Source organism: Neolamprologus brichardi, chromosome 22 (genome assembly GCF_056152115.1).
Source record: "Neolamprologus brichardi isolate AB-2024 chromosome 22, ASM5615211v1, whole genome shotgun sequence".
Taxonomy (NCBI): domain Eukaryota; kingdom Metazoa; phylum Chordata; class Actinopteri; order Cichliformes; family Cichlidae; genus Neolamprologus; species Neolamprologus brichardi.
The window spans coordinates 9489786-9513867 of NC_142124.1; the positions used below are offsets into that span (position 1 = coordinate 9489786).

At 39.6% G+C, this 24082-nt stretch overlaps 2 protein-coding genes, 1 long non-coding RNA gene and 3 other non-coding genes across 7 annotated transcripts in view; all 6 read left to right on the plus strand.

Annotated features, from left to right (window-relative positions):
• The first annotated feature begins 1717 nt into the window (after window positions 1-1717).
• LOC102782548 (uncharacterized) lies at window positions 1718-4076 on the plus strand. The gene is made up of 4 exons (XR_015717101.1): window positions 1718-1830; window positions 2262-2914; window positions 3598-3681; window positions 3783-4076. It is a non-coding gene; the product is annotated as an uncharacterized LOC102782548 (long non-coding RNA).
• On the plus strand, window positions 2014-2148 carry LOC118454469 (small nucleolar RNA SNORA9). Its single transcript, XR_004843754.2, has one exon. It is a non-coding gene; the product is annotated as a small nucleolar RNA SNORA9 (small nucleolar RNA).
• LOC118454470 (small nucleolar RNA SNORA9) lies at window positions 2362-2496 on the plus strand. Its single transcript, XR_004843755.2, has one exon. It is a non-coding gene; the product is annotated as a small nucleolar RNA SNORA9 (small nucleolar RNA).
• On the plus strand, window positions 2968-3101 carry LOC118454471 (small nucleolar RNA SNORA9). The gene has a single exon (XR_004843756.1). It is a non-coding gene; the product is annotated as a small nucleolar RNA SNORA9 (small nucleolar RNA).
• A 1826-nt stretch (window positions 4077-5902) lies between the features above and the next one.
• rbm43 (RNA binding motif protein 43) lies at window positions 5903-10117 on the plus strand. Its single transcript, XM_035909323.2, has 3 exons — window positions 5903-5964; window positions 6992-7067; window positions 7167-10117. Exons 2-3 carry the CDS (start codon window positions 7059-7061, stop codon window positions 8346-8348), a joined length of 1191 nt encoding a protein of 396 aa, XP_035765216.2. The 5' UTR covers window positions 5903-5964; window positions 6992-7058; the 3' UTR covers window positions 8349-10117.
• A 4415-nt stretch (window positions 10118-14532) lies between these two features.
• The window catches only part of myo1g (myosin IG), a 64353-nt gene continuing 54803 nt past the window's right edge, over window positions 14533-24082 (plus strand). Inside the window, exons 1-4 of one of the 2 annotated variants that reach the window (XM_006794377.3) lie at window positions 14533-14731; window positions 19326-19534; window positions 21818-21911; window positions 22067-22232. In XM_006794377.3, coding sequence (XP_006794440.2) covers window positions 14637-14731; window positions 19326-19534; window positions 21818-21911; window positions 22067-22232 — 564 coding nt within the window. In that variant the 5' untranslated portion in view covers window positions 14533-14636. Of the gene's footprint in view, window positions 14732-19325; window positions 19535-20039; window positions 20130-21817; window positions 21912-22066; window positions 22233-24082 lie in introns of those variants that run through there. The other variant, XM_006794378.3, reaches the window with a different exon arrangement.

Consider the following 24082-nt stretch of genomic DNA (forward strand, 5'->3'; position numbering starts at 1 on the left):
CTTTTCAAAATGTTTTTCTTTTATGGGTAAGGTTCTATTCAGTAAAGTATTATGTAACATCCATTAGAGAAACTACTGCTAATTAAAATTTTTATTAGAAGAGCACAACAGCTCGGTCCAAGGAAAATGAAATATTTTTAAAGCACTTTCCTTAAACCTGCATGTATTTGCTTTGGTGTGATCCCATAATGTGGTGATTCTAGAAATAATTAACAGTAGTTTAGTGTTTCTGGCTTGAGAAAAACAGATTTATTAAGCCCAAGTTTTTAATATATTATGATTTGCTTAATATGTATTGGTTTTGGTAAATTCTTCTTAAGAACTTTTTTTCTCTATTTAACTTCAGTGTTGGTGATGTTTTCCCACAGACTGTACACTAAAATTATTTTGCGTATTTACCAACCAACAGCATCAGGATTATGGATGAACCTCAGAGATCCAGGCCAACCCAAGCCAATATGCCCCTTAGGTGAATTCTACTGATATACTTTAATTTACAAACATTCTTACAATTAGGTAATGTAAATCTTAACCACCCATATTGCCATTAAGCTATTGCAGTATAGCATTAGTCTAATTATTCCTGTCACAGTAACTAGTGTTCTGCAGAAATCGTGGTACCCAGCATTAAGGACACTGAAACCATGAAGAGCTTTTGCATCTAGTTTTTAAACATAACCTTATTTGAAAACTGCAAAACAAATGGATATGTGTTAAGGATAATATCTGCTCAAAGTTAACTGTCCCAATGATGATCAGTTCATTGATCTGAACAGCAAAGGTACCTGAGCCAAAGGCCATCGTCAAATGACTCTGTGGCGGGGGCGTGGTTTGCTGGCCTGCTGCAGAGGAAGGGTGACACAGTGAGCTCTCTGGGCGGCACGGAGGCGGGGAGGCAACAGGTGTACGGGACTGTGTTAATGTCTTTTTGTGTGCCCACAGTGAGCTGGAGCAGATGATGCTGGCAGAGAGACGGAGTGGCTGCGTCCGAGTCGGGTGCCAAAAAAACACAGATTATTTTCAAACTAAAAAGACACTAAGCATAACCCGTGTGTGTGTGGGTCCTGTGTCACAGACTCCCATCAAAATTACAGTAGTTGCCTATCTGTCTTCAGTGGTCTGCTGCCAACCCTGCCAACCAACTACAGCTTCTTTCCTCACCACCACCAGCTTTTTTCTCTGCTTTAAGAACTGGTTTGAGAATGTGATAACTGTAACCCACATAATATCCCTTAGGGATTAATAAAGCATGCTGATTCTGATTCTGATAAGGTTGCTTAAAAATCCCTTTTTTCACCTAACAAGTGCAACCATCTGTGTGGAAAGTGTTGTCAATCCTTTATTGTTATTAGGGAGGCTTGCTTACACATAAAGTAAGTACTTCAAAACTGATCATGTATAAATCAGTGGATGAACAAGTTTAACATCCTGAGTAAGTCACCGAAACTGGTAACCAATAGAAAACCCCTATCCTTTAAACAGATTTAAACTTATTTTCATTTATTGTCTATTATTATTTTGTCATAGTTTTACATTCTTAACCGTGTAGCTTTACTTATCTATGCATGTATGTATTTTTCTATGTATTTATGCATTAAAAAAATTACAAAGGAAAAATAAATCAAACCAACATTCGGTAGCCATCTTTGGTGTTTTACTGCCCCCTGCTGGGAAACCCCGTGCACATGCTAAACCTACGTCACATCCGCACAGAGTCTCCAGTTGAATTCGGTGGACGAACATGGCGGTGCGTTTGATTAATCTGCTACCATCCAACCTGAAATGTGAAGTGTTTCAGCTTTCACACACCAAGTTATGACTTTGAAGCGGGTAGGTTACGTTACAATTTACTTATTTTTACATTAGTCGCGTTTTAAAGTTTAACACGCCGCTTTTCTTTTTCGTTTCTTCTAACTGGCGGTCTCACACACATGGCAGACTGAGTTTAACAACAGCCGGTGTTTCTTACTTTGGGCCCACAGGCTGAAAACATTTTACGGTGTTGTGAAAATCCCGCAGACCTTTCCAGCGAGGCTCAGCCTGCGGTGGCTCTGTCCTTTCCTGTTGTGTCTGCTAGATAAATGTGAGGCTGTTTGAGGCCTTGCTGTGACCCATCATGGCAGGGTTATAGGTAAACCTCAGACAAAGTAAAACAGATTTTAAAGTGAATGATTTTAGCCATTTTGGTTTTCAGTGTATCAAATAGTTGTCTCTGTACATTTGTGTTTATTCAGGTGGCTGGATTCTGCATTAATCCACAGGGGCAGTGCACGAAGGCTGGCCTCTGCCGTAGATGGCCTATGGGTCACGAGATGTGACCATGGTAATTTCTTCATCATAATCTTCCCTCTTGTAGTTGGTTTGCAGACCTTTCCAGCGAGGCTCAGCCTGCGGTTGCTCTGTCCTTTCCTGTTGTGTCTGCTAGAGAGATTTGAGGCTGTTTGAGGCCCTGCTGTGACCACTCGCTGCAGGGTTGTAGGTAAACCTCTGACAAAGTGGACAGGTTGTTTTGTTTTTTCTTTTAAGTGATTTATCAGTTACAAAGCAGGCATTGCTAATGTCCACACACAGACGGCGTAAAAGATAGAAGCAGCTTCAAGGTGTGAAAAGATGTGTGTTAAACCTTCTGCAAAGAGAATTTTGGTCCTGATGAATCTGAAACCTTCAGTATTTCTAATAAGTTCAAAAATACTGTCAGGAGTAAAGTTAGGTAACATTTCAGGCAAAATTCCTTGCTGAAGTTTACATATGCTAATATTTGAAATGGATCTCAAACCACGTAAACCTCACATTTATCTTTCTCTGTTTACACAGGCAGCTCGCTTCTTCAGGAATGACTCATGAAGAGTAGCACGTGAAGATGGGCAGCTGCCATCTTCAGTTCCAACCGCGTGGACCACGAGTTGCAAATAAGGTAATCTCTCCATCGCCATCTTCCGTCACGCGTGACGTGAATGTGTAGGTGGTGTGCAGACTTTCCAGCGAGGCTCAGCCTGCAGTGGCTCTGTCCTTTCCTGTTGTGTCTGCTAGAGTAATGTGAGGCTGTTTGAGGCCCTGCTTTGACCACTCGCTGCAGGGTTATAGGTAAACCTCCAACATTATTTTACTCTGTTTAAATTGAAGCTGAAGGCTTGTTGTAACACTCGAGCGTTGTATTTTAGCTTCTTTACTGAACCACAGCATGTGTCTGCTGTTGATGTCTCTATAGACGCCAAGTGGTACGTTCGCCTGGACATCTCTTAACTGTAATAAGTGTCATAGCAGCAGTTCTGGACTAACACAAAGGCTCTTTCATTAAATCCAGAAGTGCGAATTGTTTTACGGTCTTCTCACAGAGGCCTCACTCAGCTCCCATTACCTACCACTAAATCCTGTGTTTACAAAAAGAATTACGTGTCTAACATCAGTAAGATATTTCTGTTAAATGCGCCATGTTTCAGCATTTAGACGTCAGGCGCAAATAAATAAACAAATGTTTATTTAGTGAACTTTTGTGTGCGTACGTTTAGTTCTGCTCAGTCAGGTTGTTGGGTGATGTCTCTCAGTTTGCACATAAACAGTTCTGTAAGTGAAACCTGTGCTTCTCGTCTTTTCTAGTATAGCGGTGCTTCCAGACAAAAGCTCTCCAGTGCAGATGGTTGTTGCTCAAAGCGCCAGAGATTTAAGAGTCTGGCCTCACAGGTGAGAAAATGAATCCATGAATATCTGACATCTTTTTATTTTTTAAAACCCTTTTACTGAACTGTCTTTTTTTTCTTCTTCTTCTTAAATTTGTTCTGCAGATTTCATCCAGAAAGCCGGAGAACCAGTTGATCGAGGAAAATAAATTAATATTTTAAAAAATTGTTGCACTGCTTTAGTAATGTACAGGTTGACTGTCATTTGAAGCACTTGTTGGTTAAGTTGACTTGATTTTGTGGTTAAATGTGGAAAGAATCTGTGACACTAAAGAAACTAGAAAAATGTATTTGCACAGAGATAAATCAATTATAATCTGTTACATTTAAACACATGAAAGTGTTCAACCAATTGAAGTGAATACTAGAGAAACATTAAAATAAAATCATGAAAATGGATCTTGTTTTATTTATTTCATTCCACTGATGTGGGCTTTATAGAAAATTGGGAAACTTTCTGGAGGAAACCTGGTCTTGTCCACTTTGGATCCACTTTGGATTTTGCTCTGCTCTCATTCCTAGAAATCTGGCCAAATTTATTAACCCTCCAAAACGTGACTATCTAGAGTTGGGACCTGGAAGCAGAGTTGCAGTCTCACACTCCTCTGCAGCTTCTCTGCTCCTGTTATCCCGCCCCATCCCCTTAGAGCTGCGTGGAGAACTCCAGGCCTGAAGGTCCGGTGTCCTGCAGGTTTTAGATCTCACCCTGGGTCAACACACCTGACTCAAATGGTTAGTTCATTACCAGGCCTCGGGAGCACTTCAAGACAGGTTGAGGAGGTAAGTTAACTATTTAAATGATCTGTGTTGAATTAAGGACACATCTAAAACCTGTAGGACACCTTGAGGCCTGGAGTTCCCCGCTCCTGCTTTGGACAGAAAACCCAAACAGACTAAAAACCAGCAAAAAAAAAGGATTTAAACACAAAAAATTACAGAGACAGAACAATACAGTAACCAAAACTGCACTAAGATGTAAAACAGTGAAATACGGATTATTAAACAGAGATCTCTCTTCTCTCCGCAGAATTTGTTAAATGCACATTTATCTGTCTCCTGATTGAATCTGTGATGAGTAACCAGCTTGTCTTCTTCTGGCTGCTCTCTTTAGAGGTGGTCACAGCAGATCATCTGCCTCCATCTCGCCCCGTCTCTAACATCTTTCCTCTGTCACACCAATATGTCCTCCTTCAATACATCTATTAAATCTTCTCTGTGGTCTTCCCTTTCCTCGCCTGCCTGGCAGTTTCATATTCAGCTTTTGTCCCAATATATGATGAATAAAAATAAGTTTCAGAACACTAATATATTTGATAAAAGAGTTTGTCCTGTCCATAGATAGTAAGATTTTTTTTAATACCCTCCAGCCATAAATGGCTTGTGGGGTATTGTCAACACCGTGCTGGGTGAGGGGACAGTTTGTAAATGCGATAACTGGAGAACGATTGGAGTTGATTTGATACCGTAGGTACATCTATTGAAAATCTTGTAGAGTTCAAATCTCAGTGACCTTGACCTCAGAGGTCAAGTTTTCTGATAAAGTCGTGAATGTGTTAACAAGGTGACAGGATTTTGAAACTGATGCCAGAGGTGTATCTAGTAGGATGCTGAGGGGTATGATGGAGTATTAGGGACACATTAAGAAAACAAATATTGAAAAAAGTACTATTTCAAGATAAAAAGTTAAAACGTGGGGATTACAGTTGTTATTTGAAGACAAACTGTCACGGCTGCTAATGCCCTCTGCAAAATGTTTTGTGTAGATGCTTTATGAAGGGGGATTAGCAGCTGTGGAGGTTTGTCCCAAAACAACTAATTCTGCCTACATGTTTAATTCTGCATTACATCCACGTGAGGGCGCCGTTGCACTACATGTAGTCATTAAAGGTTAAAGACTTGTTTGACTTTAAAGGGTGACCGTGACCTAATTGGGTTTCTCTGTTTATCTAACACTAATAAATTGATATGACAAGTTTAATGGCTTTTAACGGCCTTTACACAGCAGTGAGACATTTTTAGTCTGTGAACGGGGCGGAAATGAACCAACACCTTTTTAAAGTGTAAATGAACCTATTTTAATGTATCCCAAGAGATTTCCATTTAAAACTGGTTTATTTTTAAGCTATAATTTAATTATTGATGGTAATAAATTATATGTTTTGCATGGTTTTCTGTGTAAAAAGTGTGTGGCGGACGTGACGTGTGAGTTTCGATTTCGCCCTGACTTCCACGGGGCTGTGGAGTAAACAAAGCCGGTGTCATGAAGACAGAGAAGTGAGCAGTAACAGTAAGTTGTGGGTCGTCAGATCCTCGGTGTCTGTCTGTTTCTGGTATCTTTACTGAAACTACGATGGAGTAATCTCGTGAATCAGCAGGAGCAGTGTTCGTAAAAAAAAGTTTAGAGGGGTTTAAAAAAATGAAGTTTTTGCTTTGCAGTGGCTGCACATCATACCTGCACATCTTTTATCCAGTTTTGCGGTCAGTAATGCTAATCTGCACATGTTTTGTGTCTATGACTGACCTCAAAGCGCTACTTTCACTTTCGATTAAACTAACTAAACGCGACGGATCCCGTGCTGCCTCTCTGGCACCAGAAAGTAGAAAACAAGTGAGTCTCAAGGTGTTTCCAGCTCCTTCCTGGAGATGCATAAGCAGGGGAGCCTGGTTAGGCGGTTGGGGGTCCCAGGTGTTTCACCAGGTGACAGGACAGCTGAAAAACATCGGTTTATTTCCTCAGACCTAAGCACGGAGGAGGGGAGGGGCTGTAGGTGTGGTGTGCCCCTCTCACCAGCCCGGACAGGCCGTCATCATAGTCCAGGACCAGACGGTGAGTCCACCTGGACCTCAGCTGGCCTTAAACAGGGGGTCAGGTGGAGGTGAAGGTGTTTGCTGTGGGTTGGACGTTTCTGTGTGGATAATAATAATTTCAGCCAGTCAGAGTGCATTAATCTGTGATACTTTAGCGCCCTCTGTGGGCGTTAGAATGAAATGCAACAACGGTAAAATTGCCTCAGCGCTCCCGTTTTTGTCTTGGACTATGATAGAGTAGCTTTGCATAATTTACAGGTCAAAATAGTCTTTCTTTATCTGATCCTGGGCCCTCATGCAGACCCTCAGGTCATCCTCTGAAACAAGCTGTGCAGTGAATATTGTTTTTACTTCAGTTTTATTTAATTTAGTTTGCAGAGTGGGTTTATTTACCAGCACTAGGTGAGAGGAATAAGGGATTTCATTATATTTTATTACAGTGAATCAGGACACTTTAACGCCCAAGTTGAGGCTATAAAATAATTTTAACATCTTTTTTTTAACAGTTCCTGCTGAGTTTAGCAGACTGATGTGCTGCAGATCAGTGATCAACAGTATCGTTTAACCGTGAAAATGTCTGAGGTAACTTGAACATTTACTGTTATTTATGTTCTATTAGGTCAGATTTATCCTTTATGTATTTATGCTGTTGGACCTTCTCTCCCTCTCCCTTGTCCTCAGATGGATTTCCCAGTGGAGGCAACACTACATTTGAAAGAGTTTCAAGATGAGAGAGAAGTGAAGAATATCCTCAGGCTGCATGGCTTTGAGATGTATGATCTAGGAGAAGGTCAGGTGCGTGTAAAGGGTCATTTTTCTAAGCTCAAAGAGGTAAAGGCTAAATTAGAACAGCTTCCCTTATCACAAACAAAGATGTCGCCATCCTCTTCATCCTCACCAACCCCAGCTGCATCCTCTGGAGCCATTCCCAAAAACTACAGTCACAGAGACAAGCCCCCACACGCTGCTCTATCTTCCCCCACCTCCTCCTCCTCATCATCAGCGCCAGGCCCTTCTCGTAGCCGTCCAGCCTCTCATGGGTTCGCTGCAGGCTCATCCCCAGACCAGCGTGGCTCCCTCAGGCACGGAGAGGAGACTTTTGTCATTGATGCAGATGTGTTCAAGTATGCTGACCGGTTCAGGAAAAACGAAATGGACGGCATCCTGAACAGCCATGATGTGAAAATGAAAGCACAGGATTGTGGTGATATGGTCAACATCACTTTAACGGGGAGGAACTCAAAGACAGCACTGAGTAAAGTGCAGAGCCTTATGGCTTCTCTCAGCAAAACACTACGCACACAGGAAGTTCCTCTGCAGGACATGAGTGATGATGGCAAAATGCTTTTAGCGAAAATTAAGAAAAAAGGAAACGTCGACGGTTCGGTGCTGGTGTGCGAGATGGGCGACAGGCTTCATCTTATTGGCTCGTCTCGCGAGAGCTTCTTGTTAAAGCAGAGGTTTGTGGACGGGCGTGACCAGCAGGGACGCACGGGGAGAGCCTCAGCTAAAGGCTCCAGAGGAAGGAGCAGCTCCGCTCCACCGACTAATCGCAAGAGCACAGAAACAGCTGCCAACCCTGACACATCGCCCGGTGGAGCCACAGGTTACGCCCCAGCGAAGCACCAACATGATGAACAGAAAGATGCCACAACTGGGCGGGAAGTTGATGCTTTCCACAGTCGGCCAAGAGCCCGGTCTCTGTCTCGTGAAAATAAAGATGCAAAGAGGGTCAATGGTAACCCGAAAGATAGAGAAAGTAAACCTCCACCTCAGAAGTCATTCAAGTTAAAAAACCTTTTAACATTTAATGATATAAAGAACGCATTTAAAAAGAAAAATAGAAATTTAAAAAAGAAATGAGAGAGAATCTCTCTTGACACAAAACAGAGCACTGCTGCTCTTCTTGTGTGTGAGTATTAAAAAGGGTCTAAATGCATTTTTTTTCTTACTGAGTACCTGTGTGGTGTTACACCACTAATGCTGAAACCAGGGCTCAAGCTTGAAAGGAATATGCGTTTGCCTTTTAAGGAAATGCAGCCTGGATCAGTGGTTAGCTTAGCTTAGCATAACGACTGGAGAATGACAATAAACCTGTTTGTTTGTTTATTTAATCCAGACAAAACACGTGTTTTGGGGGGAGAATATGTCCTAGCCTGGTGCTGTTTCTGCAAAGAATAATTTGACATTAGAAAAAAACCAAAAGATTTAAAATTAATCTACATATTTTTCAAAATGTCTGATTGTTCTTCTGAAAAGAGACAGAAGGTTATATTTTATTTTTGCAGATGCCACCAGTGTGTCTGACTTGGCTCTGTTAAACTAACAATACTGAAACAGAGCTCATCATTCAAACGTCTAAAAGCATCTGAAACCAGAAGTAATAAAATGTCTGCATAAAGCATGAGACTGTGGACCTCCCCACCACTAAAAAAACACACATCAGTTTCCTGTTTAATAATGACATACAACAACAGAGGAGGTAGAGGTGAGCCCCGCCTTCTTCCCCTTTTCTGAGTCTTCTGGTCAATATGTAGTGGATGGAGCCACCCAGTGATTAGTCATTTTAACGAAACAGCTCCATCCCACCTTTTTTGTTATTATCTGAGGAGTTTCAAACCTCACTGTTACTTAAAATCAACTAAACGAATAAATAGTGTGTGTAGTGTTGTGAGCAAACTTTCAAAATCCAAAGAAATATGAATCAATGTTCTGCTTAAACAAGAAAAAAAAGCTGTTTTCATGTTTAAGGAGCTTAAACCAAAGGACGGTTTCTGTTCAGTTTCTGTTGATGATTGAATTGTTTTATTGCTCCTTTTTTACACTCAGACTTGTTAGATGATGGTGTAATCTGTCAGTCGAAGGTCAGGCCGATGGCCGGGTCAGATCTAATTATCCTCTGGTGACCCTTGAATGAAGTCGGTCATTTATGCTGTTCAGACTTTGGGAGATTTTCCAGAGGTTCATTTGGATAAAGTCCAGACTGCTTGAAGAATGAAGGTTTGTGCCTTAAACCTGTCAGTGCTGGCAGATACACCACTACCAGTACGCCTATCTTTATAATATCAGCTGTGTAGATGTATCAGTTTAGCTCCGTTGTTTACCTTTAACTTTTTTTAATACTTTAAGTGTAAACATTGACTTATTTCCGTTTTGTGGTGCAATATTCTGATTTTGATTCTGACACAAAACTCTTCAAAAGTAGATTTTTTAAAACATTTTAAACACTAAAAATAAGCTTTACATAAAAAGGATTAACATTAGAGAGGCAGGACACTGACATGTGCAGAGGAGGGATAATGGATATACTGGACATGCTTAATATGAAGGGGTAAAAGAGGAAGACCTGGATGTCGTGACGGAGGACATGCAGAGGGTCGGTGTGACAGAGGGGGATGATAAGGACAGGGAGGACAATGAGACTAACTGAAAATACCATGACTCTGTATTTAATAGTTAATGAAACGTTTTTATTGTCAACTCAGTTGACTGACATCTCTTAATCGTTATTTTTGATGGTTGCACCACCATTGTTTAATATTTCCACACATCAGTATTTGCTCTGGATCATAATGGCTCACTGAAATGTAAAGTATGTGAATGTATAAACCAGTGAATAAAAAACAAGCACTGTGCACATTTTAAGGCTACGTGATGTTTATGAAATGTGGTACACCTGTGTTTTTCTTCTGGATCTTTTAGTGACTGTGTGCTCTGTGTTATTACATTTTCCCTGTAACACCGATGGAGTCAGAAAAAGATGAGGGGAAGCCAGAGCAGGAAGTGAAAAAGTCTCTGACGTTGATCTGACCTGAGAGAGGAAGTATTGATGAGGATCTAACAGGCTCACTGTAGTAACTGAAAGACCAGCTGAGTGTTTGAGTGGATTTTGCTTCCATTTTGTGGTAATAAATTTAGGATTGGACACTTAAAGGAGACTAGAGGATGTCAAGAGGTAGATGAACGCCCTGTAGTAGGTAGGCGTTTTGTTTTTCGGTCAAAAAGTCCCAAGTGTAAATCATAAAGACCACACACTGATGACTATCATTATGATTCAAAGGCTGTTTTTTTTTTAAACGTAATAATGAAAACACATTAGTATGGTGGGAAATGTCTCCACGCAGCCTAATGTTGTGGTTTCCCTGTTTTGTTATCGGTCTGTTGCTAGGTTCAGTCACACACTGAACATGAAATCAAATACTGACATATTTTTTATTCATCAAGACAGAAAACGTAAAGATAACCACTTTTACTTCAAGGATTAGAGTAGCCACATTACACCAATCCCATCTCAACCTCGAGTTAGTGCTTTACTGAAGCTTTCAGCTGTTTCACAGACTTCATCAAATGACTTTTGTGGGCATTTTTTATCATAAAGACTCCCCCATTCACGCTGACTTAAAGGTTAAGCAAGTTGGTTCTTAGCATTAAATATGAAAACCACAGGCAACAGCTTCAGTGTCTGAAAAGTATAGGAGAACGTGAAAAATGCATTCTTTTTATTGACCACCAGGGGGCGACAATTCTAGATGCAAAAAGATTTCCAGTTGCATAGTCTATGGGGAAACGACCCTCAACTTCCTTAATCTGTGACCACAGTACACTTTTTTTGATGAATTTTCTGCTGAATTAATTAGGGAAATTAAGTGAATTATGATCACTAGTGCTTAAAGAGCTACAGTGTTTTTGGCCTGTTTGTGATGCTGGAAAGCTTACATACAAAGTCACAGGGGCTGTAGATGTTGTTAAAATGCTAAAAAAAAAAAAAAAAAAAAGTCAGCGCTAGTGTTTTGCTAGGTGGTTGCTATACAGTTATAATTAAACTTTTGTGGATATAAATTACATAGTTATTGTTGAGCTACTGACAAGAAATTAAAATAGAAAAAAAAACAGGTATTTTTTAGCCTGTTGCTAGGTGGTTGCCAGGAAGTGTAATGGTGTCATAATATACAATGCATAATTCAGCACTTGTGGATATAAATTAGGTGTTACTGTCATCAAATAAAAATGATATAATGTATTTTTTTTCCCGGTGCATTAAGACTTTTTAGGTTGTTGCTAAGTGTTCATAGCATGATGTCATCATTATATCTGAAATAGATAAGAATCTTAAGAGACTAAGATGTACCTGCGCACTAAGTTTGAGTGCTGAAGGCATAGGAGGAGTTTTCAGATCCAGTTTGGCGAATTGACTGACTCTTATATATTGCTTTTCTACTCTACTTGAGCGCTTTATAGAAAGTAAAAGTACTTTATAGACAGAAACAAAGACACAGGTTAGAGATTTTGTGTCATAGTCAGAGTATTAGAGTAAAAAAGAACAATTATTCAGGACATGGTGACCGATCACAAGTCATTAGCCAGTGAGTGTGTGGATTTACCAATTACTTGATTCATGGCGTGACTGACTGTGGTCTGACTTCAGGATACGACATAAAGCCCGCACCCTAAAAACATTTTTCCCAAATATGGTTTCTATCATTTATAAGTACAAGTAGTTGTTAACACACTGATCAGGGTTCAAAAGTTCCCTTTTCTTGTAAATAGACAGGAAAGTTTAGTTAACCCAGATCATGTGTATAATTCTTCTTGGATAATTGGTTGGGTAAGTGGGGATTGCCAAAATATGTCCATTTCCCAGTGTGCACGTTCTTACTTCCTCTCCTCACATCTTAATCTCTTCCACAAGAGATACAAGCGGCGGAGGCAAGGGAGGACAGGAAATTAAGGCAACAGGCATTTAACAAAATGAGACATCCTTTCCGTGAATGTCCTTAAGCACATTTAAAGGACAATATAAAACCAGGCTTGTTCGCCCAGAGGAGTCGCCGCTTGTTGGTCACTGGAAAAAATGCAGGTTTAAAAGCAGTTCCACATTATATTAGAGCAAAACGTTTATGGTTTTTCATAAAGAGCAGCTTCTTATTCTTATCACAGACTCCATTTATCAAAGAGACAATACAGGCATGGATTTGGCTCATCATGGCAAAAACAGTCCAACTGAGTCATGCTGTGTCACTTGTCTGTGCTTGGAAAGATAAGTGAGAACTGCAGGAGCATGTTGGAAATGCAGATTGAGTTTAGACTCACTGACTCGGTGCTGAGAGGAATCCAGATGTAATCATCTGAATGTATAAGTTCATCCACATGGGCTAAATGTGCTTCAAGGTTTGAGAATAAATACATTTTTAGACATATATTCATCAAGTCTTTGGTCTTACTCTATACTTAGACACATTTAGAGGAAGTGATGTTTTTTTGTCATTTTCTACACATCACCGTTTTTATCTGAACATGCTCCTAATAAAGGCTGAAGATATAATTAATCAAAGTCAACTGAAAGCCAAATTCATCATTAACCACTCAGAAAAGGTTGAGTATACATATATATATATATAAATGAGACTGCCACGTTTATAAAGCAAAGCTAATGTGGAAGCGCCTGAAATACCTGCATTATTACTGATCACCAGCAGGGGGTTTCAAAAGGGAACTCCACTGTATTAATTTCTGTGGAAAATTGACCTAACTGCTCACTTGATTTCAGACCCCAATAAACACTTTCCTGATTAGTTACTGTCCTCAATCTCTACTTTCAAGTCCTATTTAACAAGAACTGATGCTCTTTTTGTGAGTTACAGCCCCATTTAGAGACAAACAGACAATAAAACAGGGAAACGCTTATATGCTGGGAAAGATCTGCCTTTCTAGGCTTCTCAGCCAGATTAACCATTCAACTGAGAAGTCTACTTTAAGAAACAAAATTGACTTTGATTTATGTCCCTTGTTTGTTCAGTTTAATTTGTGCGTTTTTGCTACATTTTTTGATGTTTTCTTCAATGAATTATCAGATAACGGATAAAACACCCAGTGCAGTTGCTCCATGGTGCCAAAGAAGCAGCTTAAAGTATCTTAAATAAAAGATCCAGAATACTAATGCTTGTTTTTGTTATTAGATTTGAAACTGGTGCAGTAATAAGCCCCATGACACTAATGCTTAAAGTTGAGTGAGTGTCAAAGTGATTTTAGCTTGAGGTTCTGACTCTTGAAAAGGCTGTGAAATTAATTAGGTTGCAGTTTTTCACAGAGATTTAACACCTTTTGCAGTTGAGAGAATGAAACGGATCAGGCAATGTAAAGAGTGCCAACCCCACCCCAGTGTACGCACTACAAGAGCCTGAAATTTTCAAAGTATGAAGATGAAATTTTGCGTGGCTTCAGTTATTGTAGAAAAAAAATCTGATGATTCTGAGTGTGTGAGGTGGGAACATTTCCTAGATTTGAGATCTTGAGTGATCTTGAAGTTAATAGCTGCCTACCGTATGTTGCTAGTGGATAAGTCTCGATAATTCTTTTTTTGATTGTCAACCTTTTATCTAAATTTAGCTCTTACTTATTCATTGCTTCACGATCTTTGACTAAAAGCCAAAAATGAGGCAATGTTTAGTCAAAATGGGTTTGGAAATCTGTCTTTGTCAACATTCCTGTAGCTCTGAACTAAATCACCCATACGTACATACTAACATGCTGCTGGAAAACCTTATCTTCACCATCTACAAACTGGAAACTGGAAACATTGCTGATGCAGAACTAAGAAAGGAAATGCCACGAGATAAAGACCATTTCTCTACCCCCAAATTAGTAAGGTTAACTGCTCTTGTCTGGCAGCTTCTCAAATGTGAGTTTCTGTTCCTGGAAAGTAAAGATGTAAGTAAAAATAAGTGCACATCTACACACATACACACACAGAAACACAAAAAGACAAGGCTGAAAGGCAAGCGCGTTAAGCACTGTTCAGTGACAGCTAAGAAATTTGGACGACTTGTGGCAGGAAGACAGAGCCGGAGGAGGATGCAGAAGCGGTTTGAGCTTTTAAAGATAGCCTCCTCCTATTTATATAGGTCCGTGTGAGGGCACAGGCGAGTGACTGACAGCATGACGTGCTGTAGCATGTTACCACAGCAGTGACTTGACTGAACACAGCCTCAAGACCCAACCAAAGATCACGCCACGCCTACAGCGCACTCTCTACACACTACCGGGTCCCAGAAGTCGAGCATACTTCTCTTTCTTCTTCCTTGAGGTGCTTTCTGTTCCCCCGGGTTTGGTCTGTCTTTTATTTTTTTGTGTGTCTAGCGAGTTCAAACAGGGATGGCGGAGCTGGAAGGCCTGGAGTTTGGGAAGTCAGACTTTGTGCTCCTGGACGAGGTCACGATGGAGCAGTTTATGGAAAATCTGAAGCTGAGGTAAGGCCTGAGATACAGTTAGAGAGGAGGAAGGGAGGGGAGGAGGAGGGTGGAAGCAGCTGGATGGTAGAGATGCAGAGGGTTATACTTCACGTGTACCGGCTGGTATGTGAAGGAAAACAGCTGGGTTTTACTTTGTTTAGCCAGCTATGAAGGGATAAAAAAATAAAAGATAAATTAAGGTGAATACTGACAGGATTTAACACGTACAAGTTAAAAAACAAAACAAACAACGGTATAAATTTCAGACAACAATACTGATACTAACAGTTTGGCGTGTTGAATTTATAAGCTTGTGGCTAAGAGAGGATGTTACAATAAAACATAAAAGGGGAAAAAAAGACCATGACTCACTTCTACCTCCACGTTCCCGCTCAGCTTCAGTGTAAATGCTTGTGGTTGATCTGTTCACCACCACACCTCGTTCACTGTCAGGGGAAACAAATGACACACATGGCAACAGACCAAACCTAAACAGTTTAATATCCTGATATAACTTTTTTCTGGTTTTGCTTTTATGACCTTTAGCGTGTAAACGCTTTCGGTCCGGACTTTTCTCGCTTCCTCAGAGACCTCTTAGAGGGGCACCGTGTCCTCGTTTCAAATTGTGAGAAGTCACACAGCACTTTTTATCCAGGCCGTCGCCATCCTGAAGGATGAGCAGAGGGAGCCAAAACACCAGAATGTCAGACACTGTTAAATGAGACTTAGAGAGAATAATCACACTATATCAGCTGACGTGTGCACAGCTGATGGCTCTAGATGAACATTTTTCACATCACTCTGGCCTAGAGTGTCACCAGAAGCTTGATTAGACTTGTCTGGGGCCAAAAAACAGCTACCAAACTCATATACAGGTGACAAATTAAAGGAAAAACTTTGATATAAGGTGTCTGTTCACTTTAAGAAGTACTTTAGTGACAAGATCTAAGTCTACTAGTCTTCTATGAGGAAACACTCACTGAATCATTGCAAAGGTTTTGTGACTGATAGGCTTTTACCAGTAATGAAACATTTATTTCCTAATGGGAGTGGTCTCTTTGAGGATGGGGTCCCCATTCATAGAGTTCAAGAGTAAATGTTTTTGATGAATCATTTGCTTTCCACCTTTATCAAAATACCACAAAAGTAGTATATCTTTTGGAAAAATGATATTCCTTCCTAACAGTTCCCGAGACCTGAAGAATGACTTCTAAAGTGTGTAGGAGCTTTTAATGGTTATATCTGGTGCCCAAACACCTTATCAGATTCTTCTTCTTTTTTTTCTTTAGATTTTTCAGTGATCTGCAATTTGGGAACGCTACTAAGTACCATCCAGTCAGTCAGAACACTTTTACTGTATGAGCTGACATGAATAACTTGAACGGGGCATGAATTTTAGACACTGAGGTCTGCAATGGTTGCACTCTCTCAATTCGGGGAAAGAAAGTTTGCATTTCTTGGCTGCATTTGGGAGACACTTTATAAATACTTACAGAAACTACACAATTACTGACACCTCTAAATAAAATGTAATATTAATGTAGTTTACTCAATTGATTTGAACTGCTCATTAGTACATAGATCGATGTATTTGACTGCATTCAAATTTTAAAAATAATTAAGGACTAACCCTCATTTACTGATATGTAAAGTAGTTTAACCTACGCTACAGACGTACTAAGGAACATCATGGCTGGGGACTGTGGCACGACCAAAAATAGTGCAATGGTGTGCAGTGAACTTGCAGCCTCGTTGCTTTTTAAATGGTTGCTTTGGAAATGAGGACCGGTTTGTGACCACTCGCTGTCAGTTGTTTGAAAGGGATGATCAATTTTAACATAGTTTCAATCCGTCTGTTCCAACACTGATGTGCTACACATAGATTTTACAGCTACTGCTAATTTCTAACTCTTGTTTGTTGTAGGCAATTCACAAAAAAACCCAAACAAAATTTACAACATTCAGTTACATATATTTCGATACAGTCTGCTATCCGCTTGCAGTTTAATGGGGTCACGTTCCCAATTACATGCAATCTGTTTGTGATAATACAACAACTGCAACAAATAGTCAAACACTTTTACAGCTGCTGTCTTCATGCACAGACACAGGATTTAGATCAAAATGTCATATGTGCTGGGCAACCTTGTTTTAATGTAGGTTTACCACTATATAATAAAATGTAGGATTATAACCTGAATACAAACACTTTGTAACCAGTTCAGTCAGTCTGAGCTTGTGTGGAGACTTGCTCCCAGCAGGCAATCCAGCCATCACCTTGCAGTTAGAAGTGACCAATCTGGTCACCCAGAGGTTAAGTGTGCAACACCCTGTGCTTGACCCTCTGAGTTGACTTAGGTCTAAGCCACTGGTGAGTTAGACATAACCCCAACCCTAGCCCTAACCAAGAATATATAATTTTTGCTTTCATTACACTGTTCTGCCAAAGCTTGGCTATCAACAAATAAAAACTCATTCTAACTGACACAGATTTTTTTTTTAAACGGTTTAGGGTGGTTTTAGTGTTGGAGTTACCACCCATGATGACTTAAACCTCAAAAGGTAAACCTAATTTTTTGCAGCTGTAACAAACAAATTCTCCAAATTATGAAGAAATCACATTTCACACATTAATAATTTTAAGAAATTTAAACAATGCTTGTAGTAGTAGAAACAGGTTTCAGCACTTGCCAACTGTCTTGGAAATGCTTTTGGCCACTTTTGTCAGTTGTTTAAAAACACTCTTCTAATTTCCAATGACTCTGATGACAACTAGCATGTAAAAACTGCATAATCATCAAATCTGAATGAAAACTGCTTCAAAACTACGCACAAGATAAAGTTTTAAACAGCTTTTTCTTCTTGAACATTATTATTCGATCAACATCTTTGCTGTTATAAAATTCTCCAATAGATTTCAAATTCAGGATTCTCTGATAGAGCCACATCTCCCTCTTGTTTCTCTGGTATAGCTAATTATTGCCTGAATACTCAGGATGGGAAAACTTAACTATAGACGCTTTCAAACTGAGCTTAAATACATAAACCATGCACAGATCCACAAACATAAAAATACAATGTTTTTTTTCGTGTAGTGCAGGAGGACATGCAGAGGGTTCGTTTGACAGAAGGGGATGCAAGAACTGTTCCTACTACGGTGACCCCAAGTGGTAACAGGCAAAAGAAGAAGCAGTTTTGGTGTCTGACAGATAGTAGCATGACTAAAATCAGGAGCACGATGACCAGATTGGAGCAGATAAAATGAATTAGATGCAATAAACTACTCATCCATCTATTTTTAATCGCTGAACCAGTTCAGGGCCTGGAGCGCATCTCTGTTGTCACAGTGCCAGAGGCAGGTGTAATGTTATGTTAACAGTCAATCGTGGGACCGATGCAGAGAGACAGATAATGTTTCACACTCACATTCACACCACTGATCAGGGAGTGGTTAACACCACTGCAAAAATATTCCTTGTTTCCTATCTGCTGGCTGGCTTTTCTCTGAAGAGTTTGTGCGTTCTTCCTGTGCCGTTGTGAGTTCTGCCCAGGTACTTAAGCTACTTCTCACAGTCCAAAAAATAGTTGTTTATTGGTGATTCTAAATCGGCTCTATGGGTGAACAATAAACTAACAAATTACACAATGGTTATAATAAAAGCACGTGCGCAAGTTTTATTATGTTGATGGTCTTTAGGTTAAAGTTTTAGACAATTATGCAAGTGGTCTGAACTTACTTTCATATCCTGGTGGAGCCTGAAACTTAGCCTGATGCAAAGAGCCAGCACAAGCACATTGAATGGAAAACACCATGAAATAAACAGGAATCATTCTTTAAGACAGATTCCAACCTCTAAGTTGAGACACAGCATTTCTGCCACATGTTGAGCAAACACAACACATACCATCTACAAAGCTACACATGCAACACGACTGTTAGGTCTTATTCATTCTAGCAACCTGTTTAACCTCTGTGGCATGTAGTCTTAACCCCTCCCAGCTCAACAAACCCACAGTCAGATTACCCAAGGCTTGGTGACGCCCTTCGAGCCGCAAGTTTCATTTCCTGCTTTCAGCATGCAGACACTTGTGTCACTTCCTGTCAGCTGTGACATAGTGGTGCGTGATCTTCGTTTTCATGTGCATTGTGAAAAAATTAATGGCAAATGCAGCTAACTTGCACCTGCATGCCCGTTAACAAAAGAGTGGATAAACGACATAATTCTATCTGACATACAGTCCAGACTGGACCACTACAGTCAAAAGGAGATTGGTAGTTAAATCTACAGTAACTGGAGAAACAGATACAGACAAATATATGACATTGGCTGAGTCAGAAAAAGTATTGAAGAAAGGGGGCTGGGGTAGAGGCGGGTTGCACAGTGGCTTATTCATGCACAAAGGAGTTTAATACATGCGTCTGATTTGCTAACTTGCTGTGTAGAAGGGTATAAGTAGATATGAGCTAGCACTAAGATCAGCTGATCTGTGGTTGATCTTGACTCTATGGCTGAATGCTATGCTTTGTGTCATCTTTTAATCTCAAATGTGCACAGCAGCAATGCCATCTTTAATAACAGCAGGTGTATGTGATTGCCTTTTGTCTTGTCAGGTTTGAGAAGGGCCGAATCTACACCTACATCGGAGAAGTGGTCGTCTCCGTTAACCCATACAGACAGATGGACATTTACGGCAAAGATAACATTGAAGCTTACCGAGGCCGCGAGCTGTATGAAAACCCTCCTCACCTGTATGCAGTGTCTGATGCTGCCTATAAAGCCATGAAGAGACGGGCCAAAGACACCTGCATCGTCATATCAGGTCAGACTAACCTCACTGCTGTTTACTTTCAATAACCTCATAATAAGCTTGTAATGTCTGTCTGTATGTTTATTAAATATTTGGAACAATCCGATGAGGAATTAGATCATTTTAACAACTTTAAAGCTACTTAAAGGGAAATTAAAGAGAAAACTAAACTTTAGTCAAAATATGAACCCTCTTAAGTATGACTCTGCTTTTCTTCGTTTGTGCTTTGACAAAAATATGGAATTAAAAATGTAAAATTGATTTAGGTGCACCTTGCTAGCACAAGGGTGAACCCCTTTTTGCCTTCAGAACAGACTTAATTTTTCATGACATGGATTCATCAAGGTGCTGGCAGTATTCTTCTAAAATTTTGGTCCATGTTCACATGACATCATCGCACAGTTGCTGCAGATTTGTCTGCTGCACATGATGTCATTCACCCATTGCACCACATCTCAAAGGTGATCAAATGACTGTGGAGCAAATTTGAGTACAGAGAAGTCACTTTCATGTCTATAGTAGACATGAAGAGTGAAGTATTGGAATGTGATTAACTGATTAGATACTTTAATGAATAGCTGAACAAATGCGGCTAACAAAGTGGCTGGTGAGTGTAAGTTATCAGGTTGTTATAATTTTAACTGTTTAGGATTTTTCTATTGTAAAAGTGACCTCATGACTTTGTAGGCTTACGATAGTACTATTGTTTAATAGATGGTTGATTTTCACTCTTAGAATTCTCTATTAGCACTTCAGAACACAAAAAGGAGTTTAGCTAGTCTCTTAGCATAGCAGTTAGCTTTACACAGTTACCAAGAAGAACAGGCAAGTTATGTTCAACCTAATATGAAAACATTGCACTTAGCACTTAATATCATTGTTAATTCAACAGTTAACATGATAATATGGTGAACATTTAGGTTAAAGCACCATGCTAACATTTAAAACGCAAAGCTAACTAGCTTGTATAGGTTCTCGGTCATTCGGGTCATGGTAGTCTCAGGATCTACACTACCAAAGAAAGCGACTGGACTTCTTTAAGCGTTGTGAAGGCCTTTCAACCCACTTAAAGAAGTCCAGTCGCTTTCTTAATTTTTTCCCAAGGTCCTTAGTTAACTAGCATGATGCTAATCTCAAAGTTAACTGTTATGTTGGGACATTGAGGTTAATGCTAGAGACAAAAGTTATTTAATTAATTAGGAAAAAAATTAACAGTTAGGAAGCACCGATGCTGTACTTGTAACTATACCAAATAAGGTGGCTATACCAGTAGCAGTATTAATTAGTAAACTGGTTTTCTATCATTACCTGAACAGGCGGCTTGCCTAAATCTGGATTTAAAAATACATTTTTTGCATCCCTCTACTAAAAATCAGTGGTGACCTTTGACTGAATTGTAATCACAGTGTTCCTGGAGTTAATTCATTTAGAAAAACTAGTCCTATAATGGGAGACTTTTATCACTGTTAATCACAGATCAGATCAGGATGGTAGTATAAAATAGTATAGTAAAAACTATAGGGATACAGAATTGAGATACAGTCAAAACCAGTGACTGTAAAATCAATTTAGGGTTAAACAGGTGACAGCATGGGACAGCATGGTTTTACTTATATGAAGGCAAAAAAATAACGCTGTGGTATTTTCACATACACAAATCAGCCCTATGTTAGGTGTTGGGTTTCCGCTTTCTGCAGTTTTAATACTCAGCTAGGTATCTTTGGAAATTTAATTTATGCTCCTTTTTTGGTCAAAACCAAGATGTCATCAGGTGATGGGTCACACCATAGCTTAGGTGTTTGGCTTACGTTTGATTTTTTAAGGTTATTTCTGAGTGCTTTTTGAGTAGTTTTCACCTCATTGATCAAACTGTTTTATCATTGTGTAAATATATGTGTATTCAGATACATGCCTGTTCTGTGTATGCAAGCTTTTTTTGTATATATGTATTTTGTTGGCTGTTTTAAGAGGGGGATTTTTTCAACCTTTGCCATAAATAAAGTATACTGCATTTTACTACTTATTTCTTTTGCTCTGTAGGCAGGGAGGATGTGAGACTTATTTTATGCAGACAGGAATAGATATAGTACTATAAAGGTTATCAAACAATATGATCTGCTGGATAGTGATTATTAGTGCGTTGACCAAATGTCTGTATCCTCATTCATTAGATGGCATGCTTCTTAAATACATCCTTTTGTCAGTGAGATGCCATTTTTTCACATCATGTAAATATTCTGATATTATATTCACTTCCATGCTCAAAAAGATTGTGAAACATTTTTTGTGTTGTAGGTGAAAGTGGGGCCGGAAAAACAGAAGCCAGTAAATACATCATGCAGTACATTGCAGCAATCACAAACCCAAGCCAGAGGGCAGAGGTCGAGAGGTGAGCCCCCACATGATCATTAGGTTCATAAGTTTTATTTTAATGTGATGTTGCCATAAATAACTCGTCATTCTTCTATTCCTCTGACTGCGCTTTACCTCCCTCATGGCTGATTCTGTAAATCCATCATTGGTTACCACAACGTGATCAATCAGTGTGAAGAATGTGCTGCTGAAGTCCAACTGTGTGCTGGAGGCCTTTGGGAACGCCAAGACAAATCGCAACGACAACTCCAGCCGCTTCGGCAAGTACATGGACATCAACTTCAACTTCAACGGCGATCCCACCGGAGGACACATCAACAACTACCTGCTGGAGAAGGTGAGATGATGAAAGGGTTTAAACTGCAGAGAAAGGGCCTTCACAGCGAGAAGTACTGAAAAGTACCAAAAAGTTCTTCTCATTTAGCTTTTAAATTACATCTTTCCTGCTGAACATGAATGTTTCATGAGGTGATAACAAAGAGGTGTGAGGGAACATCCATGAATAGATGTGTCTGTGAAGCCTCTATCCTCCTGCTGCTGCGCGTTAATGAATTGCTCACCTGGGGGTACTTGATGCTGCTGTATTTATCCGCTCTGTTAAAAAACTGTCTGACACTCAGATCCAGTTTAAATGATGGTGCCATGATTTATTCTCAGAGGGCAGAAATAACCACGCTGTCTCGAAGCAGCAAAAAAAATCCAGAGATGAAAAACTGAAACTAGAAATACAGAAGGTGGAGATTTGGACTTTTTCCTCCAAAACTAGGTGGTCTGGTCTTATTTGCATGGTGCACTGGAGTTGTTGCTGTCTAAAACACAAAAAGCAAAGACAGTTTTTCCTTGAAAAATGACTTTTTGACACCACAACAGAGACAAAAGAAAACCATCAGCACTGTGAAAATTCTTGTCTTCCACACTACTTTTGCTGTTTAACTCATTTACTAAAGCATAATAGTTTATTAGGACGATACATATGCAACTGCTTATATTTTTACTGTATGTGGACTGTACATGTGTAGTCTTCCAGTAAAAGCTCATTTGGTGTTCGGAAAAGGAATGAAAGTCCTTCTTGGAGGTAAATCTTTTCACCAGTGTTTCAGAAACATCCAGGGAAATATCAGTCTTTGATATCTGAAAATGACAGATGACTAGCATAACATGTGATGCTCTGTTCACACTGAGGCCTATCCCAGATGTGACAGGGTGAGAGGCGGAGTAAACCCTGGACAGGTGTGGGGCCAGTGTGTCGCAAGGCTAACACATAGAGACATACAAACATTTGCACGCATATTCACATTTATGGGTAATTTAGCGTTACCAACTAACTAATTAACTAATGACTTTTAACTGTGGGAGGAAACCAGAGTACTCAGAGAGAAGCCACTGCAAACTCAGCCAGACGGTGGATTTGGATTTGAGTCCAGGCTGCAGTGCTAACCGCTGTGCCACTGGGCTGTCAATCCAGACTTAAATAAGTAGGAAAGCTATGATTATAAGGCTTGATACAGAATTTTCTTTACATTTTTGTACTTGACAGGTTAAACCACAATAAGTAGCAATAGCATCTACGTAGTGTGAGTTTGGTTTTCCTGTGGTTTGAAGTCTCGTGTGAACCTGTGCACTTCATGAGTCCAGTCAGCTAACCACTCCACTCCAACTAGACTGCATCATGTCATCTCAACTAGAACAAATTAAGTTGTTGAATTTCATGCAGATCCTACACGATTTAATTGCGTTCACCATATAAACATGAAATTATTTTGTTCAAATTACAAGTTAGAACTGTGTAAATGTAACAACCACCAAGTTTCATTCTTCTGAGTGATTAGTGTTGTTTTCACGTTTCCCTTTTGGACTGACCCACTTGATTCAGCCTCCAAAGCGTTCTTTTTTTGTCTCAAAAACTTAAACCAATGAGCTCTGACCTTTGGGAAATTGTATGTAGTATGTAGTAAAGGTATAATGGTATTTTTAAATTTTAAATTTTAAGGTTAGAAGTTGAGTTTGTCAGATAAATATTTCATTTAATGTCAATGTCAATGTTAATGTGAACAAAAGAGAAGAAATTCTAACAAACAGACACAGATAGGCATTTATTGTCAGCTTTGCATTCAAAGTGACCAAATATATTTAGGATACATTTAGTCTAATATTCAGTTAGTCTGAGAACATATATGAACATATATG